The following is a 21,551-nucleotide window of genomic DNA, read 5'->3' on the forward strand; positions in this document are numbered from 1 at the left end:
TCAAGCTTCCCCGCCTGGGGGGGTGCTGTGTTTTAATCCCACCCAGGTAGGAGGCTGATCACTAGGTGATGGAGATGGGCAGAGAAGGGCTTGCCTCCACCTGCCTGTGTCCTGTTATAGGTCAGCCATGCCCCAAGGTGAAATGGCTGGGGCATCCATCCGGGCTACAAAGATGATCAATGGACTGGAGCACCTCTCTAATGAGGAAAGGCTGGGAGACCTGCGTCTGTTCAGCCTACAGAAGAGAAGGCTGAGAGGGGATCTCATCAATGCTCATCAATATCTAAACGGTGGGTGGCAAGGGGATGGGGTCAGGCTCTTCTCAGTCGTGCCTGGTGATAGGACAAGGAGCAACGGGCGCCAGCTGGAACACGGGAAATTCCATCTCAACATGAGGAAAACCTTCTTTACTTTGAGGGTGACAGAGTACTAGAACAGGCTGCCCAGAGAGGTTTTGGAGTCTCCTTCCCTGGAGATATTCCAAACCCACCTGGACGCGTTCCTGTCCAACCTGCTCTAGGTGACCTTGCTTTGGTAGGGGGGTTGGACTAGATGATCTCCAGAGGTCCCTCCAACTCCTAAAATTCTGTGATTCTGAGCGAAGCCCTTGGTTTGAGCGGCCTGAGATACCTGCCCCACTGTTCTCGGAGAGCCTGGGCACGCACGGCTGCCCAGGGCAGGAGGCGCGAGTGGCCAGAGCTCGTGGAGAAGAGCTTGGCCGTGGAGACATGTCAGTTGTAACCACATGAGCCTGTCCAAGCCTGATTTGGTTTAATGTTTCTCTCTCTGTTCTCTCTCCTTGGGAAAGGCGCCTTGAAAGTAAAAAGAAGGGCCAGGTGAAAACTGCTAATACTCAGCTCGTTTTCAGTACTTTATACATTTTTAATGTTAGGTTTTGATCTTGTTTCCTTCTAAGGTGCCAGTCTGAGTTCTTTATGGGCTGGTTGGACCAGGCTCTAAGTCTCAACAACCCAGGTCACGTGTAAGGGATTCCTTCCTATTCTTAAAAAGAGTTAGTGCTTAAAAATGGAGAGGATCATAAATAAAGTGATCTCTTTCTGTTTGTTTGCTTGGCTGTAGCTATCTGGAGCGAAAAAAGAGTTTGTTTTACGCAGTGTCAGGCTTAAAGTCTGCACTTGGTCACGGACTGAGATAGCAGAAAGCTGTAGACTCAGCTCAGAGTCCAGATGAATGCCGAGCCCTCAGGCACAAAAGGTACCAGCACATTTAGATAATCTAATCATATATGCTGATTTACCTTTTTTTGTTCCTTTTTCTTTTTTTTCCTCATGCTCAGGCTATGATTTCAGTTTGCATTTCCTGTAACGCAGGTTTTCTGGTAGTACCCTACATTTGGATCACTACCATGGCCACTGGTAATGTATTACGCGTTATGTGTTGAAATATGCAGTACCAAAGGCTTTGCAGAAAGACTGTTGTTGCAGAATGAAGCTCCCCAGAACCACCTAAATTCAAACTTCATGAGAAACCTGAGCTCTGCAGCTCTCCGTAGGTGGGTCACACATCAGGTCTATTCTGGGTGAGTCTTCTGGGAGGAGCTGGTTTCTTACCAAGGGCATGGTAGGGAGTAATAATGCTCTTTAAGGCAGATGTGGTTCCAGAACTAGCTTGGGAAACAACACCTGAACTATGGATTTCTCTCGATGTAGGGCTTTTTTTGGTCATTTGCTGCCTGTATTGTAGCATGAGTAGATCCAGGTGTTTCAAACAATATAGCTGGCTTGTGCTTCACGGGCCTTGGGATGCCCAGTTTGGGGCTGACGTGATTGCAGAGAGAGTGAGCAATTCCCCCGCTCCCAGCACACATCTCATGCAGGCAGATCCCAAGGTCTTTTCATCACGTACATTTAACCGTGCCTTGTGTGTACACCCTGCCTCTTGGTCTCTGAACGGCTGCCATCCTTTCTTCCTTGGACAGAAAAGGATCCCCATGGATGGACAGTTGAGGCTTCATTCCAGCCTTGTGCCACAGCAACTGCAAAAACACCTAGATGGAGTTATGGCTATAGAGGTTTAGGAACCTGATGTGTTTGATGCAGGTCTTGGCTTCTCTGAGAAACCCCTGTGAAGCTTTCCGCGGGCGGTGGGGTGCGAGCACCTGAGAGGAGAGCAGCTATGTGTGGGTACAGGTGATCAGGCCGTGCCAACGCACGGATTTGACTATGCAAACACCACACGAGAAACTAATGGGTCCCTGGACCTTTACCGGGTCAGAAAACTTCAAGCCTGAAGGTTTCTTACTGTTTTTATTTTTCAGTACACTTTCTTTCCTCCTACGTTTACATTTCTTTAACCCCCACGTTCCCTTAAATGGAATAACTCAGAAAAGAAATGGATGGGGCTTTGAGCAACCTGATCTAGGAGGAGGTGTCCCTGCCCGTGGCAGAGGGGTTGGAACTAGGTGGTCTTCAAGGTCCCTTCCACCCCAGACCATCCTATGATTGTATAAATAGCACGGCGTTGGACCGAGGTGGCGTGCTTGGGGTTCTGACTGATTGGGGCAGGGTGTCTGGAGCTGCTTGGATATTCTTGCAGGCAGGGAGGGAACGCTGCGTTTTACAGAACTTCAGTTGGGTAACACACGAGTGGCTTTTCACCAGTAAAACTGACTCAGAGAGTCTCCCGTGCCCAGACTCTAAATCCGGACTCTGAATCATGAGCTGCTCTTCTTTAATAGCTCTTAATAAAGCAAAAGCTGTGGTTTCAACCGAAATTTCTCTGGGGGAAAAATACCGCTCCGATCATGACTTGTTCTATTAATAATCAGATGGAACGGTTTTGCTCTGAATTTGGTGCACAGTAAAGTTTCTCCTCCGGCACAAAAGTTCAAAAGTTTTAGCTGCAGCAGGCGTAGGGTCAAGGAAGCCGCAACCCACGGCTGTCCTTCCGAACAGAGAAGGTGCCACTTGGACCCGCAGGTCTACGCCGTGCATCTCACCCGCCGCATTTTAGCGTTGGGAAATACATGCCTCTGGTCAACCGAAACGGCTTCCCATCCTCTGCCGAGCCGCAGGGTACGAGCGTGGTGCGTGTGTGCCACCTTCAATTTCTCAGGCCTTGCCATTTGTCACGGCTGGTTCTCATGGGAAAGGCGCCGTTACCCCGGCGAGGAGGAAGTGTCTCAGAAACCCCATGCATTGAGAGTACGTGTCAATTGTTTCCTTCCAGGCGCTTTGGGAAGGGAGCCTAGAAGTTTATCTCAGCGTTTACAGCAATATAAACAGATGCCAAGCACTTCAAGTACGCAGAAAAGGAAAATGTCCTGCTCGGCCTCCCTGAACAGCCCAGGAGGCGGGGGGTGGGAAGAGGAAAAGCAGCATTAAGTAAGTCTGTCCCTGGCAGAATAGGGGAAAGCAGCTAAGTAATGCAGATGTTTGCCTGCGTATATACAATTTAGTTTCATGTTACCAAAATCTGTACTGTGCACACGTGGTCAAAAGATTAAAGAGATTGTCCGGTTCTGTTGGCAGCATATTAAAGTATTAAGACTACAGGCTTACTATGATGTGTTTCTATTATCGATCTGGCCGCAGGATTGAAGCGGTTCAAAAAAAGACGCTGTTTTAATACAGACACGGGCATTGCCCCGTCCTTTTTCATCTGGCTTTTGGTTGGCATCTTGGCTGTAAGAACCTCGGGAAGGGCTGCCATTGCCCTCCCTGTCCCGGGGCCGCCCTGCAGCTCCTGCTTGGCTCAGATGAGATTTCCCCTCCTCGGTCCCTGTGCAGGGTTGATGCCATCTGCCACGTTAAAGCTGGTATTTCCAGTTGCTGGGGTAGCTTTCCTGGTTTCCCTTGACACGCTGGAGCTAAATGCTGTCTCCAGGTGTTGGTCTGTATGGACGGAGATGCCCGTGTAGCCGTGAACTTTTAATATCTCCGCCCAGATATCACTGGCTAAAAAGTAACTTCACCCGGAGAGATTTCCACTAACCCTTTATAGCTGTTAGTTTATATCTTGATATCACGGGCACTCCGTATCTTTATATCTGTGTATCCGTTTTGTTTATTCAGTGTGGTCTTCTGCATCGTTACCGCTCATACGTAACCTTGAGCTTGCTGTACTGCAGCGGCCACCAGAAACGATGGTGTGGTCCATGCCAGGGCCACCACCGGCGCTGTCACACTACCGCGTCTGGGAGCGAGGAGGGAATTTCTTCACCAGCCTCTGCTTTCTATTACAATTTCCGCGCCACAAATTACTTTGGAGCCCTTGAGGAGCTCCCCTTGGGGTTTTTGGAGCCTTGGAGTTCCCCTTGGGGAACTCACTTAGTGATTTTAAAGTTGCTGCCGAGGAGGGCCGCTCTGGTCAAGCAGCTTTTTAGAAGACCTCAGGTGCTTTCAGGATGAAAATTCACATGCAAAAAAGGTGAAGGACTCTAGGCTTCACAGCCGGCCTCAGGAGCCTGTGGAATTTCAAATGGCAATTTTCTCCCTAACTTACTTTCTCTTTCTCAACCGTGTGACACTTGATACAAGTGACGCCTGATTTCTTTTTTGTTACTCAGTTGACTTCGTTCTTATTCCTGAGCAGAAGGGAGTCCGGCTGCCGCTGAAGAGAGGTGTAAATGTCTGCACCCACAGAGAAATATATTTGTTCCTACCTGCGTTTGTGGCTCATCCATTAGATAAGTGTACATCGGCCAGTAACGGGTCACACAGATTTATCTCTCTGCTTGGCTGCACTGAGACATTTGGTTGGAAAACCAAATTTGGTCAAAAGCGTAGAATGCAGCTATCATTTATCAGGAGTTAAATCTGCAGGAGCTGTTTTTAAAGCTTACAGTAAGATGTGTGCACCGTCTGGGCACGGAAAAAGACACGTGAAAGCTTTCTATAAGCACAAGGAGAGATATTTGTCCCGATTTGGTAGAAGCGCAGAAAGCCACGAAAATAAAACATTTCTATGAAACTCATCAGAAAGACCTAACGATTGGCAAATGCAGTTTAAGTGCTTTAGTTTGAAATGAAAGCCTATGGGAAAGGGAAAAGGCGTACTTGGCGTTTACAATCAGCATAGGAAATTTGGCGCTTGTTCTTTTATTACTTAATTTTTATTTTTGGAAAGTGTCAAGTACTTAGCAGTTTGCAGTACCTTACGTTAATCGTCCTTCCTCGTCAGCTGCGTTATAATAATACCCGAACGGTACTTTGATACGTGTTATACAAAGGGCTACAAAGCCAAGCGACGTGCATTTTATTGCTCTAAGCTCTTCAGTTAAGCTGGATCAGTTTGCGCAAGGTAGGTGTTAATCCAGCTAACGTATTTGGTAAAACAAATGGGAAAATTAACATAGAATGTTTTTGAGGAGCACTGCGTACCGTATTCCGTACTGCAGAATTAGCACCATGGCCTTCTGTGGTTTTTGTTTTCATTTTCACATGAGTCACAAGGACAGAATAATTATCAGAGAGTCTGCGCTCGCAGAAACGATAGCACAAAAAATACTTTTCCAAATGGCAGCTAAAGAGCTCTGAGCTCGCATTTGCAGACAAGAAACGTAGTCCTAATTAACATTAGGCCAGCAAAGAAAGATACTTCGCTCGCCTGTTTGAATGAAATTTAATTTGAATGAACTGTACCAGCCAGGGAGGCACAAACGCTACGCAGTCGAAGTTAATATTTGCTGTGCTTGTCTTCCCCAGGTCATCACACTATTTACATTGGGGTCCACGTGCCGAAGAGCTACAGGAGAAGGAGGCGTCATAGAAGAAGACCCGGGCACAAAGAAAAGAAAGAAAAGGAGAAAATCTCTGAGAACTACTCCGACAAATCCGACGTAGAGAACGCTGATGAGACAAGCAGCAGCATCCTTAAGCCGCTCAGTAAGTACCGGTTTCGGTTGTCGCTCGCTACAATGGTCTGTTGTCTGGCGATCTGCTCCTGATCCGATCGTGGAGGGGGACACTGCATCCATGAAAACAGTCTCCTCGTGTTGCAGGGTCGCAGTAGCCTTCGTCAGTTGCTGTGGCTGGGAGGAGGCACAGGCGGGAGCAGACATTTCATCCCTCTCTCTCACCTGAGTTTGCTCCTGAGCTGACGCCAGCCAGGAACAGGCCAAATTTTAAAAAGCAATTTGACCCTGTGCGTAAAGGGATAGCGGGGAAAGGCAAAGACCGAGTAGATGCCCAGGCGGATCTGTTGCAGCCCTGGCTCTCGGGATGTCTGCCCTCTCTAGAATTCAAGCACCCCGTGGTTTCAGCTCTCAGAGGAGCAGGTTGATGAGGAGCACCAAGACCACTGCTGTGGCCCGTGAGAAGCATACCCACTTGGGATTTGGCTTCCTTGTGTCAATAACTTGTGGTGCTAATAAGTCTTTTGCCTTCAGTAATTAACCAGTTTTAAGTTTTGCAAAAAAAAAAAAAAAAAAAAGAAGAATAAAATATAGCATTACTGTATGCTTGAGTGTCTGTAGGGGTCGAATACCTGAATTTTGATAGGCAAATGAGGTCCGTTTTGTATGCTCTGCACCTCCGTTCTCTGGTTAACAGTTTCACTCTGGAGAGAGATCTTTATCAGGTGTCATCGCCGTGCTGTCACATTGGTACCATCGTAGGAGACTGTCCAAAAGTCCCATTCCTCTGTTGGCCACAAGCTTGTTGTGCAATGTGGGGGCTGGCTGCTTAAATAGAAGGGGGAGAGAGACGGTGACAGCCTGCTAAAATGGGAACGTGCGCCCAAGGTTCGAATATAGGAGAAGAGCCCAGGATGTGATATAGCTCCGATTATTGAGGCTCATTTGGGATGGTTGGAGTTTCCTTAATGAACTTGTTTGTAAGTGGGAAAATGCTTCCTGTGCGAGCGAGAGAGGAGCAAGCAGGGGTTGTATGACCTGATCTTTGATTGAAGAAATACGTGAATTTTTCGTTTTGAAGTAATGTTGCTGGGTAGTTGCTGCACGTAAAGACAGTAACATGGGATCAGATGAGTCAGGTCATTAGCCCAGGGCCTGTAACTCTCGGTGGCGCGGATACTTCAGAGAGCAGCAGCTGCAACGGAAGGCAAGTCCCAAAGCCCGTTTGCTCTTCGTAGCTGTAGTCGCCTGGTTGTCCCAAGGAAATTTTCTTGTCAACGCTCAGAAACCAGAAGTTAGTTTTACACCAAAAGACATCATTAGCTCTCTTCAAGAGCTCTAGGTATTTGAAGTTTAATTTATATATTTACATCTCTGTTCTTTGGTGTGCAGGTGACCAGATGTATAGAAATTCCCTTTTGGCTTCTGGATGTATGGCTATCCCAGAGGAATCGTTTCCTCGGGCTAATTGTGCCAATGGTTGAAAACCTATTTCTTCCATCAGGTTTTGATTTTCTGCCTTTCGTTTTGTTCCTCATTGTTTCTGTTTTGTGTCATTTGAGAAAGGGTTAATGGTAGTTTTTTCCTCTGTTGTTTCTACACTTTAGTGTGTTCTTGTCTACTCTTTATCTGCGTGTAAAAATGCGCAGGCTTTTCATCTCTCTCTCTCTCTGAGAATTTTCCCATAGACTTTTCCGCCCTGGCCGCTTTGCATTACGTATTTTTGGCGTGGGATCGTTTAAATACTGCACAGTATTCCAGGTGTTCCCATGCGATAGCATTAACGCTACATCATTTGTAGCTTTCTCTGTATCGTTCACCATCTCGTGTACCCAGATACTCGATCAGGTTCTCGCAGAGACCTGCTCTTTTGCGCTGGTGGCCAGATCCTTTTACGAGCTGGCGCAGTTAATTTAGAACGCTGTAAAGGATAGGAGTAGTTCAGATGACGGTCTTGAATTTCCAAACATTGAATTACATGTTGCCTCGTATCCCCAGGTTTTTTTCCCTTCTGAAACTCTTGTCTTCATAGCTTGCTACCAACCCTTTCTTCTCTAGTTCCACGTATGTAGTAATGCCAGTTTTCCTTCAGAAATTTCTGCTGTTCCGCTTTTGACCTTCTCCATCATTTATAGACGGCTCTTTATTTCCATTTCGTTTTCTGTCTTTTCGGAGGTTGCCCATCTGAGACAGTTGTTGGACGTTCAGACCGTGCCAGCTTTAGGTGTCTCTCAGTGGCACTTTGATGAAGGCTTTTTGAGGGTCTGAATGGTTTGTGTGTGCCAGCGGCTGGGTTCGCTCTTAGGTATGGCAAGCGTGTCCAAGAGAAGGCCAGTTCTCTTCGGACAGAGAAAAGCTTAGTCCAATACTCATTACTGGCCATCATGGCAAGAAATCTCAGTTATAACCCTGGTTTTTTTAATCTTCATCTGTTAATTGTAAATGAGTTAGGGGTATGTGGCTCAAATTCAGTTTCAAAAGAGCGCTAAGAATATTAGGGACAAAGAATTGGGGGATGTTGAGCTGGAATTTTAATGGAGTTGGGAAAAAGCTGAAATGAAATACCTTGCGTATATCTGAGACGCTTTGAGCAGAGAGGATGGGGCATAAGAAGCTGCGGTATCTGTGGTTCGGTGGAGCGTGGGGCAGAGGGAAGGCGTTTGCTCTGGAGAAGGGCTGCCAGGGGAGAAGTGGTGACACCATTGTGGCCGGGAAGTTTTGGATTTTGCTTTTCTCCTTCGAAGGGGGACAGGAGGGGGAAATAGCAGGAACTGAGCGAGATGTGAAATGCGGAGCGTGGAGATAACCAGTGAGTGAGGTTCGTCTAACTTGCCTGAGGTCGTTTTAGAGGGACGGGTGGTTATAAAGGCCAGCTCCGCAGGGCTTGCTGGACATGTGTGTGGGTGCACTGTGTTTCCATGTTGTCAGGAGATGAGGCAAAAAAACCCAAGAAGTTGCTAGACACCAAAGAAAGAGGAAATCCTGAGCCCACTGTGCCCTCTTATGTGGCTCAAAACCTTTGCAGGAACAGACGACCAAGGGCACTGCAGTCCCCAGGACGAAGGGCCGACTCTGCTAATGACCTTTGCGTAACACTGGCTCTGTTAATGACCTTTGCGTAACGGACACGGCTTGGCGTGATGGCCGGCTGTACCAGGGACTGTGCTCACCACTAAAAACCGGGATCGGATTCATGGACGCTTCAGGCGCCCATCAGCGACTGGGGCTGGATGAATATCGTGCTGTGAATATAACGTGTAGGAGGCTGCCTTCAGAAGGGCTGCAGGGGGGGTGGCGGGTGTGTTTTATGAGTTTAATGAGATAATAGAAAGAAAGTGCTGTTTATGTAGTTAATGATGAGGTGAAGGGACTGAGCTGGATGACATTTTGGTCTTTTCCTTAGAATTGGAAGATTTTGGATTCGTATATTCTGTTTTGTTAACCATGTTTTAAGACAAGCAAACCTCCATTTTACATGAAGAAAACCCAAACATCTTAAGGAAAGGTACAGTGCATCTCGGTCTATAAAAATGACAGTTTACATAGCTCCTTCTCTCTGTTGATTTTTTGCAGTTATTAACTTGGCCAAGTATTAGACACCGTCAGTTCAACTTATATATAATCAGTAGTTTATTTCATCTTCAAATCAAATGGCGAGCATATAAAGTTAGATTTGCAAAATCTTTAGTAATATAGTTGTTAAAATAGTTGCTAGGAGTTTAGGAAACGGCTTGCTTGTCTCCATTATACAGAGAGCCATGTTTTTACTGAGTGGAGAGCTTAAGCCAGCTTTGGTTCGATACATCACTTCTATTTCTTGATCTCTCCCTAAGGACGGTGAAGCCTAAACGTAGGGATCTTGCCTGAAGACGAATTCTCAGCTTCTTTGGTGAAAACTGTGCAATCCGATTTTGACCAAATCTGGATTTGACTCACCGGGTCAAGCTGCTTGTCCCACAGCAAACGAACCTGATGGAACATGTCTGTGGATACAGGCAGGAGAGTAAACAGGTCCAGAAATGCAAACCTTCCCTATAAACCTTTTGTTCCAGTTCAAAACCGGTCTGGCTGCGCTTCTGTATTTGGGAATTGGTGCAGTTTGGAAACGTCAGTCCTTTTTTTTTTTTTTTTTTTTTTTTTTTTAAAAAAAAAAATCTGTGTCCAGTTCAGTCAGACAAGCCAAACTCTAGTTTATAAACAACCTTCAGCTCTCCCATCTGGAGAGAGCTGGGGAAGCTGAACATGTACAGATACGTTTTATCCGAAGTAAATTATTGCTTGGGAAAGATGCCTTCTGCAAAAACCTAGACGGGGATGTTCTCTGATAGACCGAGGAGGAGGCTCGAAGGCGACGTTGCCTCTGCAGAGCCCTTTCAGTATATTCCAGGCCTGCAGGGCTGTCTCTGCGCTCGGGGAGAAAATTGGAGCTCACACCCTTGTTCTCAGGCAGGACTTGCTGACACCGGGCCTCATGGAACGTGCCTTCCTTCAACCGCAGACGATTGCCAATCCCCCTTCCAGGTGAAGCGTACCAGCCCCTCGTTTCTAAAAGCACCTTCCTTTAACCGGCCTGGCCCTGGTTTCCACTCCAAACCAGTAAGAAGGAAACGCTTTTTATCAGTGGTTATTTGCACCGTCCAGGAAGCTGGCAGACAAGTATTTTTGAGGTTAAAAAAATATAATAAAATATTATTGCATTCCTAGTAAGTGGTCTTTCAACACCCTTTTCTTATCTGCCTAAAACACACGTAAGAGGTGGAAAACAGATGAAGATTCATGCTGTCAGAGCACTGCAGAAGGGGAAGGATGGCATATTGAGAGACGGTGAAGGAAAATGGGGTTTACAGAGGGAAGGGTTAGTGATTTATTTATTTTTTTTAGTGCTAATGGCTGGAGTACTGACCCGCCAGTATTTTGGGCATATTCCATTGGTCTGTGATGAGCTCTGGCTAATGCGCTTAGTGGGGTGGACGCAAGACTCAGCTGGGCGGAAAGGAGAGCCCCATCCCTGGAGGTGTTCAAGGCCAGGTTGGACGGGGCTGGGAGCAGCCTGGGCTAGTGGGAGGTGTCCCTGCCCGGGGGGGGGCGGCACTGGGTAGGCTTTACGGTCCCTTCCCACCCAAACCATTCTATGATGGTGGAAAGCCACAGGAGGCTTCTCAGCTGGCATGGGCAGGGGTGTCAAGCCTGGTTCTGCCTTCTCAGGTTGGCCCATTGCTTGTCTTGGAGTGAAGCGGACAGTGTCGTTTGCTGTTACTTGCAAGGGATGAGACAAGGGAGGAACAAGGAAGGCAGACAGAAGGTTCTTCTTCGGGACAGGCTGTCATCTGAATCCATTTCCCTCTTCCTCATTCTTTACTACAGGCGTGGGGAGATTTTCCCATGAGGAGATGCATCTCCGCTTGATCTGGGAAGGGGTTTCTTCTCGTCGGCTGGTTGCCCTCCAAGTTAATTTGGCTCGCCTCCCTGGCTCAGACCCAGGGAAATCACGTCTCTCAGTAAGCGCTGCCGTAGCAGGCAGCGTGCAGGCACTGTGTTGACGTACGCAGCAGTACGAGGTGCCCAACGGAGGTCCCTCTGCTTGTGCAGAACTTGCTTGGGTTGTCCTTGGGCTGGCCCAGCTCTGTGCCCCGTAGACAGACAGCATGTGCAGAAGGTACACGTTAACGAAGATGGGAATTTTGAAGCTCTGATAGCGTCTTTAGAACAGAAGTGCTTGGAATATGGGGTACGGGCTTGGGCCGATGTGAGCGATTGCCATGTCAGAAGAAACAGAAGTAGAAAAATGTATGGTTCTTTGGCAGAATGGAAGTTCTCATCTTCTTTTCGGTTGATCTGTGCGTGGCCTGTGGTTTCTGGAAGTAAGAAACTGTGTGTTTTCGTGACTCTGAATCCAGTGGCTGGGGTAAAGGTCCTTCAATAGGCAAAGGTGATTCCAAGCAAATGGAGAGCGAGAAGCCCAAAATACAAAATACCTGTCCCTTTCCAAACTGGCTTGGGGAATTTCATCTGTAGTCAAGGACTAGTATTATAAGCTATAAAGGAATGACTTGCAGTGCTGCTCCTCAGTTCAAGCCCTAAGGCGTTTCACACCAAGCAAGTCACAAAAACGATGCTAGAAAACAAAAGGTTGAAAATTCTCTGTTCTTTGGAGCGATTTTAAAGCTAGCTGGCAGTAAATGTCCCCAGACCTTGTTTTCATGAAGTTAACTAGAGGCATCACTTGCTTTTTAATGTTAGCTGCCTGCTGACGTTACTCTTCAGTTGTAAACACGGGACATCTTCGTCCTTGTCCCAAGTATGGTGCTCTACATGCACATGAACACATATTTCTACATGTAAATGCCCTTTCTTTAAAGACCAAGAAGGAGTCTTTGGGACTTCCCTTTGCTGAAGGGCTGTACCATTAGGTTTTTCCTCTAATGATACTGCTTCGGGCCAAGTGTAAAGGTTTTATCCCACAAGTTGTGGGGCGTAGAGACTTGCAATACTATATGGTTTACCGACTGGTTTTGTTAAAACCGCTTGCAGGTCTGAAAAATCCTTGTTGACAAAGTGAAAGATTTGTCTAAACTCAGCGTAACGCTTGGGAAAATGGAGTGGGAGGAAAGGAAATTCCGTGTGCATCCTTTACTGGAAATGGGCATTCAGGGCGCTCTGCCAGGCTCCGGAAGGGACTGGGATACTTGGCTTTGGTTGTGGATTCCGCAGGGCACTGGGACCCGAAAGCAACAACAAGGCACCCATGAAACCAATGAACTGCATGTTGTAATAGAATTTTCGTAGCGCTTGCACCCATGGAGAGAGTGAAACCTGATTTTGGGCAGGAGTCAAAACGTTGACAGGTGGATAAATAGAGCTGCAGAATCTAAAATTTGGAAAACCTTTAAAGGAGGGATAAGTGGCCGGGAGCTGAGGCCATCTCTCGTTTCACACTGTTGGTTGCAGCTCTTTTGCGCGTGGTCACGCGTGGGCTAAGCTTGCCGAAGGCTTTCTTTACCAGTTGAAGGGTGTAACTGTCATCCTGTTTACAGGACACAAAACCAGAAACGAGGAAAAGAGGTAGAAAATCTGGATCTGTCTGTTGGAGTGGTTTCGAGAGGACCCGTACAGCAAGAGAGAGGGACGGGATGGTATGTCATCCCATCAAAGGTTTGTAAAGATTTGCAGTTTGCTCCGAGAAATTCCTTTTCCACCCACCAGCAGTAGTTCTTGGAGGTTTTAGTTGAAAAAAAAAAAACCCTCTCTTGAGCCCTCAGATGTGGGTTAGGAGGAGCATTTTGGTGAGAGAGAAACCGTTTGCAGCGGAGTCATTTCACTACGGCGCTGCTTGAGGCTTGTGCCGTCACTCTGGATGGAGCGCATCTCTCCCGCTGGAGGTGAGGTTGGCTCTGGATGGATCGGATTTGCCGTGGAGGCAACCCCTGCGTCCCTCTGCCGCCATCCCTCGCTACGGGTTAATAACAATTCTAATTTAAAATGCAGCCTTCTCTCAAAAGTAAGTTCTGTGTAATCTGGGGCCAGGAAAGCTGGGACTCTGGAGCCTCCTGCTTGCTTGAAGCTTGCTCTCAGTTTTGGGTATGTGTGCTAGGACTTTGCTGCTGAATACCTGCATTTAAGTGGTGCTCGGGAGGATGTGTGGTGTGGCGAGAGAACTGTGATTATCTCTAACAGATTGTCTGAACCTGAACCAGACATCCGTTGGCAGCGTTAGTTTTTTTTAAGGAAAACTGGATAATCAATGCTTGCTTTATCGAGATGCCTGGCGACATAAAGGGCGTCGTGGCGAGCAGTCTCGTAGCACGAATTCACCACGCTGATTCGTTTAAGTGGAGGCTTTTTAGTCCAGGTACCACAGTTTGTCTGTTGCTTCTGGTTGATGTGGGACACCCTGGAGTTGATGGCATTAATGTCCTTAGTTTCCTTTACGTTATGGTTTGCTTCCTGCATAACGAAGATGTTTTTTGGTCCTTTCAGGTAATTCTGGTCTTCCAGTGGGTCTGAGTGCCTAGGTAAGAGTGGGGCGGGGGGGTGTGTTTATAAAGAGTTTTCTTAATGTCTGTCTGTGGAGTGCAGTACCCCTGAGGGATCCTAGACAGGTGTCCCCGCAGGCCAAGCTGCTCTGCTTTTTTGCAGAGTAGCTCACCAATGTCATCTTTATCAGCGAAGAAAGCCCACCGACGGGGCTGAAATGCCCGTTGATTCCATGATGCTCTTGTTTCTTCATCACATCCATAATTCCCGATGAAATCTAGAAGACCTGAGCATGCAGGCAGATGTTTCTGGGTCACTACCTGTCCCACCAGCAGCTACATTCTGTTCACCTCATGCTCTGCACGTCTTGAGAACCATCGTATTTTGATGTGCGCCTGCCCCTTGGCTCACGATCAATGCTTGTGAACAGCTTGCTTACACAAGGCTTGAAATAACGTCTTGCATCTTAACCAGGGCAGGAAAGCAGGGAAGTCTCTGTCTCTCGTAAATGCAATAGGTGGAATCTCCAGAGCAGCGTACTGAGGGCTGCGCTGGGAAACACGCCTGGGGAGGGAGTCTCCCGTGGGGACAGAGTGTCGAGCCTTCACGGCCAGGGAGATCTTGGCATCAGGTGAGGAACAGGCAGAAGGTTCTGTCCCTGGCACTGCTTCCAAACAGAGACAAGGCTCTACAGGAACTCTTTGAGCCCACCAGTGTGGGAACCATCTCTTTCTAGTTCTCAGTGCCATCCGTTTGACATCGACAATGCATTTGGCGGGGTTTTCCCGGCTTTCTGTGGCTTTTCCTGTTCTTACCGAGAGCACAGAATTGCCTCTTCTCAGGAACACTTCTGCACGGAGTGGTGAGAGACTGCTGGCCAAAACGCCTGTGCCTGGGACGCTTCCAGAATGGCCCCCGTTTGTCCTCAAGTTGAGCGTGAGGTGGCTATTTCATCATATGTCTCTTAAAAAATGCATTTGGGACCTTTTTGGCTGTTCTTAAAAGGTCTTCCTACCTTTTGATGCGCAGCGTGTGTTACTATGAAGTAAATTTCTGGTATTTCTTCCCAGTTCAGAGTGCCTGCCCTGCAGGAAGAGATCCTGTATCATGGAGATGGATTTCCAGCAAGGAGTGGAAGTTGCCAGTCCAACTGTGGACAGTCCACCCATAACGAGATCGAATTAATTCAGCAAGGATATTTAAACATCAGTTTAGGAAGGCTCAGCCTTGGTGTCTACCCTGAAAGTTCATTAAGCTAGCGGCTATAAATAGCAAGAGACAGCCACAGGATTGAAATAAATGTACCTACTTAGCAGAGCAGATGCAGCACGGTCGGGGTGTGCCAAGACTCCTCTTTCTATCAGTGTTGTGGGATTTTTTCAGCAATCCAATTTCTTTCCTGGCTCTTCAAGACATGGGGTGGCATTTTCCAAAGGCTTTTAGCTTCAGCTCCCCACGGTAAGAGCAACGGCAGACCAGCGTTGAGAGCCTTCGAAAAATACCAAGCGGGACAGCCAAATAGCTTAATTTTTTAACATGAATATTTTACGTGGGGATGATGGTCAGGGAGGCTTTCTCATAAATGTCAGAATCTTTGGGATTTTGGTCTTCAAGAACTGCACGGCCGGCTAGTGGATGGGTCCAAGGTGGTGGAGTCAGCTGAAGGATGCCCCTCCGATCTTCAGTGCAGCATATTTAGGTCACATGTATTTAGGGCACATGTCCCGGCCCTGGATATTTGGTTAGGGACCTTCTTCTGGTGGGTCAGACTCCTCTAAGGCAGGAGGCCTTTCATCCCAGGCATGTTGCCTCATGTTGTGGGGTGAGGAAGAAGCTCTCTTGTCTTTCACCACAGGCGATACAAACGTGGAGTTGTGTTAGGGTTCAAGATGGATGTTTTTGGGTTTATGGTGGGTTCAGAGAAGAGGCTGTGACCTCAAACAACCCAGAGGGAAGGTGGGGAGATGGGAGAGGTTACTTGAAGATGCAGCTGGCTGGCAGTTAGGAGGACGACTTCTAGGTGTGGAAGGGACGGAGAAGAGACACAGGTAGGTGGGAGGTACTTCAAGCAGCAGCAAAACCCAGCTTCCTCTCACCCATGAATTACTCCAGCTCCCATTGGTGGGAGATGGTCTGGATGCTGTTCCTCTTGTTCCTGTGGCCCCGTTCAAACTGAAAGACTCACAGCTCCCGCTGAGGCACCTGGATAGGATGAAGGCACGTGGTGACATGAGGTTGGGTCTCCACGTGAACTGTCACCCTAGGCAAAGCTTTCCTTTTTTCTCCTTGGCAAGACTACAGGCTTTTTCTCAGACAGCTAATTAAAAAAATGGCTTTCTTTGCAACACCTCTTGACTGAATTGTCGGGCTGGTTCTTTTTCAACTTGACTTGTGCGTACGCCGATCACGTACGGCCTTCTTATGGAAACTTAGCTTTGTTTAAAACAGTTTGCGCTTCCCTTACGCATAAAATCCACCTTGTTTAGGTAAATGCATGGCTGAAATTGGGTTTACGCCGCGGAACGGTGCTAATCTGCCTGCTGCTCTTGGTTTGCCTTTGCTGTGCAGCTCTTGCCTGCACCCCCGTGTTACGCTTTCCCTTTTTCCCCCAGTCTGTATGTTTTATAAAATAATTATTGAAGTGTGTTTTTACTGCCTGACGTAGAGACAAACCCTCGTACCTTTGCCAAGCTTTCATTCCTTGCTTGTGACAGCTGGGAATGGAGCAAAGTTGTTAGGGTTTTTTTTAATTCCCTTGCAAAGTCCAGATTTTGGATAAGCGCGATAAAAGGTAGGGCTAAACCGTTCCTCCCTCGGTAGGTGTGTACCGAGACGCCCATGCACAACAACAAAAAGTGATTTTTCCTGGCGGTGCTGGTTGTTAAGGCAAATACCGCATGCCTCTGGTGCAGAGGATGAGATCTTTTCCTGTCCAGAAAGGTACGGTCTTTGTGATTTTTTTTTTTTTTCCTTTAGGGTCATTTCTGACGTTGTTTTTGAGAGTAAAGGTTGGGGAAAAGAAGCGGTTGTCCCTGTATAAGTTGTGTGGATGGTAGGTCTGATTAAATTCGGAGGAGCCGTAGGAAGTGCGCGTGTGCATACCTGTTTGGACGCGACACGAGCTTTGCCCTGCCACCAGCTGCCCTCTGTGCCTTTGGCAAGTCCCGGAAGCCTGGTGTTGAAAGTCTTCAAAGGGGCAGTTATGTCAGGGATCTCGTGTGAGCGAAAATAAATCTCGCCCTGATGTAACAGCATTTCCCACGTTAGCCTCTCCGGCTGGCACTCTTCAGAGACACAACTTTGCATCTCGCTCTGGCAAGTCCTTCGCTTAGAGAAAGCCTAAGGGAAGCTCCAGACTCTGCGCCCTGCATTTTACCCGCTCTCTTCCTCCGCTGCGCCGTCTGAAGCGCTCCCCAAGGACGAGGCGCTGAAACCCAAGGGGATAAAAGCTCTATCACTTGCGTTTCCTCTGGCCCTGCGAGCCGTCGGGGTGCTGTGGGCACAAGGCTCTGTGCACCGAATGCTTTCCTTGGGAGAACATCTCGGCTTGTTTCCGACATCCTTCTCCTTTCCCCAATAGCAGTAACTTTTTTTTTTTTTTTCTTTCCACAGCAACATTTCTTTAAGTGTCTTTCCACGCGTTCCTCAGCCTCCAAAGTGCCACGGAACTGTCCTTACGGAACGAATGGCTGTTCAGCCACACAAACCAACCCAGCCACATCCTTGCCGTGGTGCGTGGTTCCTCAAAAGAAATTAGTCTGAAATTCCGTACTCAAACTTGACTTATTTCTTGCTTGTGTGTTGTGTTTCAGACAGCGGTAGCGTCCTTTGGCATTTGTGTTAGTCGCCTTGAACTGCGTGGATGTGCTGCAGCGGAGTTTGCTGGCTTACGGAGGCTTATTGAAGGGACTTAGGGGGTTGTCCTGTAGGATTGAGAAAGCATCTTGCATTTCTAGGACTTCAGTGTTCCTTCGGTTGTGATGAGGTCAGGCTCGTGCAGAGAAGCAATTCCAGTTGGGGAAAAAAAAAGAGTTTAAAAAAAAAACAACAATCAGCATCGTAATGTGCCCATGTGAAGCCATCGCAAATGCCCGGGCCTGGAATAATGTGAATATACAGGAGAGGATTTTCCAGGATAAAACTGTTTGGACCTGAATTTTGCTTTCAGAGATTTCTGGCTGCATCTGAAGGGAGCAGCCGCTGCCATGGAAGGAGGGAGGAAGGAACGTGATCGCTTTCTGCTCAAGAGAAATGATAATGTGCTTTTGATGAGGATTATGTCTAGGGGCGGTGCATTTAAAGGCACAGCCTCATCTCTTCAGGTGTATTTTTCAAACCTGGCCCCCACTCTTTTCCTTGTTAAAAAAGAAACCACAAAATGTGCCATGGTAGTAACACCGGTATAGATGGTAGAGCTGTTGAGCAGCTCCGCTTAGGTTATCGTCAACTTTAAGCGTTCAAAATCCATGACCCTGAGATAACAAAATTAATTGGAATATCAAGTACAAATACAAAAGTAGTGTTTCAGCTGGCCGCCTGGTTTTGGTACCCGAACGCTGTCGCGCTCCTGCCATACTTCTCAGTTTTCTCTACGATTTGAAGAGCTGATGCAAATATTTTTTGGTTAAGTGGAAGTTAAGCTGCTTCTATAACTTTAACTTCCCCTTGAGAGGGGACTTCGAACGATAAATTAAATATTGAATTATTTCATAGTGAATTCACCGATGCAAAGTTTGAGATCAAATAATAAGAATTGAGCGTTGTGCCTTGGGTAAATGTGGTCTGGGCAGAACAGAGAAAAAATGACCTGCCAAATGAAGTGGTGAATCAGTCTCAAAATACCTTGGTTTTGTGGTGGGTATGAGCGATATAAAGAATTTTCATTTACTGGTCACTTCTGCCCTAATTAACTGCATATTTGCCCGCAGCTTTACGAGTAAGCCATTCTTGATTAAAAATGGCTTTTGCTGCTTTTTTCTTTTCCGGGCAGTTTTGATGAGCATCAGCCAAAGGTGACACAATTAGTCACGCCAGATGTAGAGGAAAATAATTCAATATAAACTTCACATTGGGTTTAGAGCCACAGGGTGGGTAGCTGTCTGCTTTGCGGATCTAAAGTGGTTCTTCAGCTTCGTCTTGAAACTTCCTAAGTTATTAAATACCAGAAAAAATGCCTCTGGGAAGTTTTGATGGGGTATCTCTTGCCACTTTGACATGGTACGCCGTTCATGTTTTAGACAACGCAAAAAAGAGGCCAGTTGTTCCTTTGACAGCACTGGGGAGAAGACCTCCTTTAACTGGAAGCTTCCCGCACTAATCTTCTGTCTTGAACTGATAGCATGTGCCGCTATAATTACCTAAGCCACCTTAATTCTTTGCCTAATTCTGTTCTCTGCGTTCACGTGAAACTGCTAAGGGACAGAAAAGTCTAAGGAATTTACCATGTGGGGGAAAAAAAAATAAAATATCTCATTTAGAAGCATTTTGATTTTAAGCCGAAGATATTTCTGTAGCTGAGAAGGGCTGAATTGTGCAGATGATGGTTGGTACTGTAAAGCTGCCCGTTTGGGATTAAACTCGATGCAAATCCGTCGGACAGTGTGGGAACAAGCCGTGCCAGGGCTCTGGGTTTCTCTCTGTGTATATGTAAACGAGAGCTTGAAGCGCTCCAAAGCATCTACGCTGGACCTGTCCGCGGAGCCTGGTGGCTCTTTCAACATTCCCCTCGGGTTTCATACACCACGTTTCGTACAGTGGGTTTCTGACACGTGTTTTAGCGGGAAGCACGGTTTTGTTCACATGAGCCTTACCCATTAAAATGTTGACCCTTAGTCTAATTATTCTTGAAGCTGAAGCGTCCTCTTTTTTATATATTTTTAAATTTTTCTTTTCATGCTCTGAAATCTGCTTATCCGTCAGCAGAGCTGATGTAGATTTGCCCATCACTTCTTGCTTCTGCGCTAGGAAAAGGCAGGTTAAGCCACTCTTGGAGGGACTGAAACGTGGATTGCAGCTGGGGTCGGCTGGCAGGAGAAGGGTTGGAGGGTAGGGATGGGTCAACCAGGGGCTCTCCGAGTGCTTGGAGCCGTGCCGTGGAGCCGAGTCTCTTCTCATCCCAGGAGGTTCAGAGAATTATGCCCGTGACCTACTAACCTCCTCCAGTTGGGATTGTGGGCTTGGGAAATGAGCGGACAGATGGCAGCAGATGCTGCTGATCTAATGAGTAGGATCAATGGACGTTTTAGCAAAATCGTGGTGAGCGGTGTAGGGATGTCTGTAGAACCGCAATGCTGCTCCCTTCTCCCTAATACCAACCATTTCTGGGCCCTTTTCCTTCTTCTCTTGGCATCCCCCCTCCTTATCTCCTCCTCCAGATCGGCCTGGCACAAAGATAGTGCGGATAATTTTGATTGCACGAGGAAGCTGTTAGGGAATTAGATGATTAAGAAACGTGTGGAGGGCGAACCAGAGATCTTGAGGCCAAAAACCTGTTTTACTCGGATGCCAGTAGTTTGGTATGACAGAATGGGAGTGTTGATAAAAAGTAAAGCAGTCGTGTACAAAACAGCCCACTGATAGCAGAGGTCTTTGTGCCTCCCTACGGAACGTCGCTCCGGCGTGTGCTTTGCTGGAGCTCTAGCTTGCATAAGTGGGAACCCTAAAATAAATACATTTCTGTCATCATTCACAAAAAACAAGCTTTGTTATACCCTTAGCAATGCTTTTGAGGAAAGACTTCTGTTCAGGCTGAGTCTTCTGCAGCTGTGGGTCTCATCCAAGGACCCACTCCTGGGTCCCTCTTTCCGCCCGGGTTATTTTAGGGATCGTGAATGGCCGTTGGAGCAGATGCTGGGTTGTGAATGTGTTCATGCCTTGAAGAAACAACAGCTTATCGAGAGACAAGAACTGCCTTTCTTTTATCTCTTCTGACTCTCTCATTTCTTTGACTTTCTGATAAGCCAAAATGACGTACTTCACCTGTGACCTGAAGGACTGGAAGCCAAACAACTGCCACCAAAGGAAATGGAACGACACTAAAATTTCAATGTCATAAACCTGAAGAATAAACAAGATAGGGTGGAAAAGGCCTCAGCCCTGGTATGTTAATCGTTGCAAATGATTTCCTTTCTTCTTTGTTAGCCTCAGCCATTTCCCAGAAAAATGGTATATTCATTAAAATAAACCTGTGTGATATCTGAAATGAAAGCTTTGAGAGCGGTGAGCTATTCTGCTCAGCTTTAAATCCCGATCCAACATCTGTTCAAGCAGGGGAGGGTCTTTGTTTGGATTTATTTGCTGATTTCTTACCCACTGAGTGAACTTTAAAATAACAATATTAAGTACATGGAAAATTATGTGTAGGGAAGAGCTTGGTCATCTGAAAGCTGAAGAGGAAAGCAGATGTTAACTGAAATGTAAGCGATTCTTTATAGATGTGTTTGTACTTGTATCGCCAGATTTATGTCTATAAAAAGGCAGATCCCTTTTGGTGCATTTTGCCTTATGGTTTGCGTGCTCCCTGGAAGAGTAGTGTAGACCTCAGCAGTTAAATGGAAATAAAACTATGCATAAATCAGCAGAGCCTGTCCTTCTGTTTGTAAAGAAACATATGAATGGACTAGTCTCAACCTGAGCGCGGTGTCGGGCTTGCGTTCAAGTCTGGCTTCCAACTGCAGACCTTGATATTTAAATATAGTAATGGGAACTGAGTTCATCCAGCTGAGGAGGGGTGTTTGATTTAGCTCTGAGCTATGGGTATGTA

General features: G+C 47.0%; 1 protein-coding gene across 6 annotated transcripts in view; it reads left to right on the plus strand.

The window, feature by feature from the left end:
• SLC4A4 (solute carrier family 4 member 4) overlaps positions 1–21,551 on the plus strand; it is a 185,104-nt gene that overhangs the window by 46,357 nt on the left and 117,196 nt on the right. For all 6 annotated transcript variants that reach the window (XM_074588736.1, XM_074588735.1, XM_074588733.1 and 3 more), the window contains exon 3: positions 5,667–5,846. In XM_074588736.1, the coding sequence (XP_074444837.1) occupies positions 5,667–5,846 (180 nt within the window). The remainder of the gene's footprint in view (positions 1–5,666; positions 5,847–21,551) is intronic.

The sequence above is a fragment of the Larus michahellis genome, chromosome 5 (assembly GCF_964199755.1).
Source record: "Larus michahellis chromosome 5, bLarMic1.1, whole genome shotgun sequence".
Lineage (NCBI taxonomy): Eukaryota > Metazoa > Chordata > Aves > Charadriiformes > Laridae > Larus > Larus michahellis.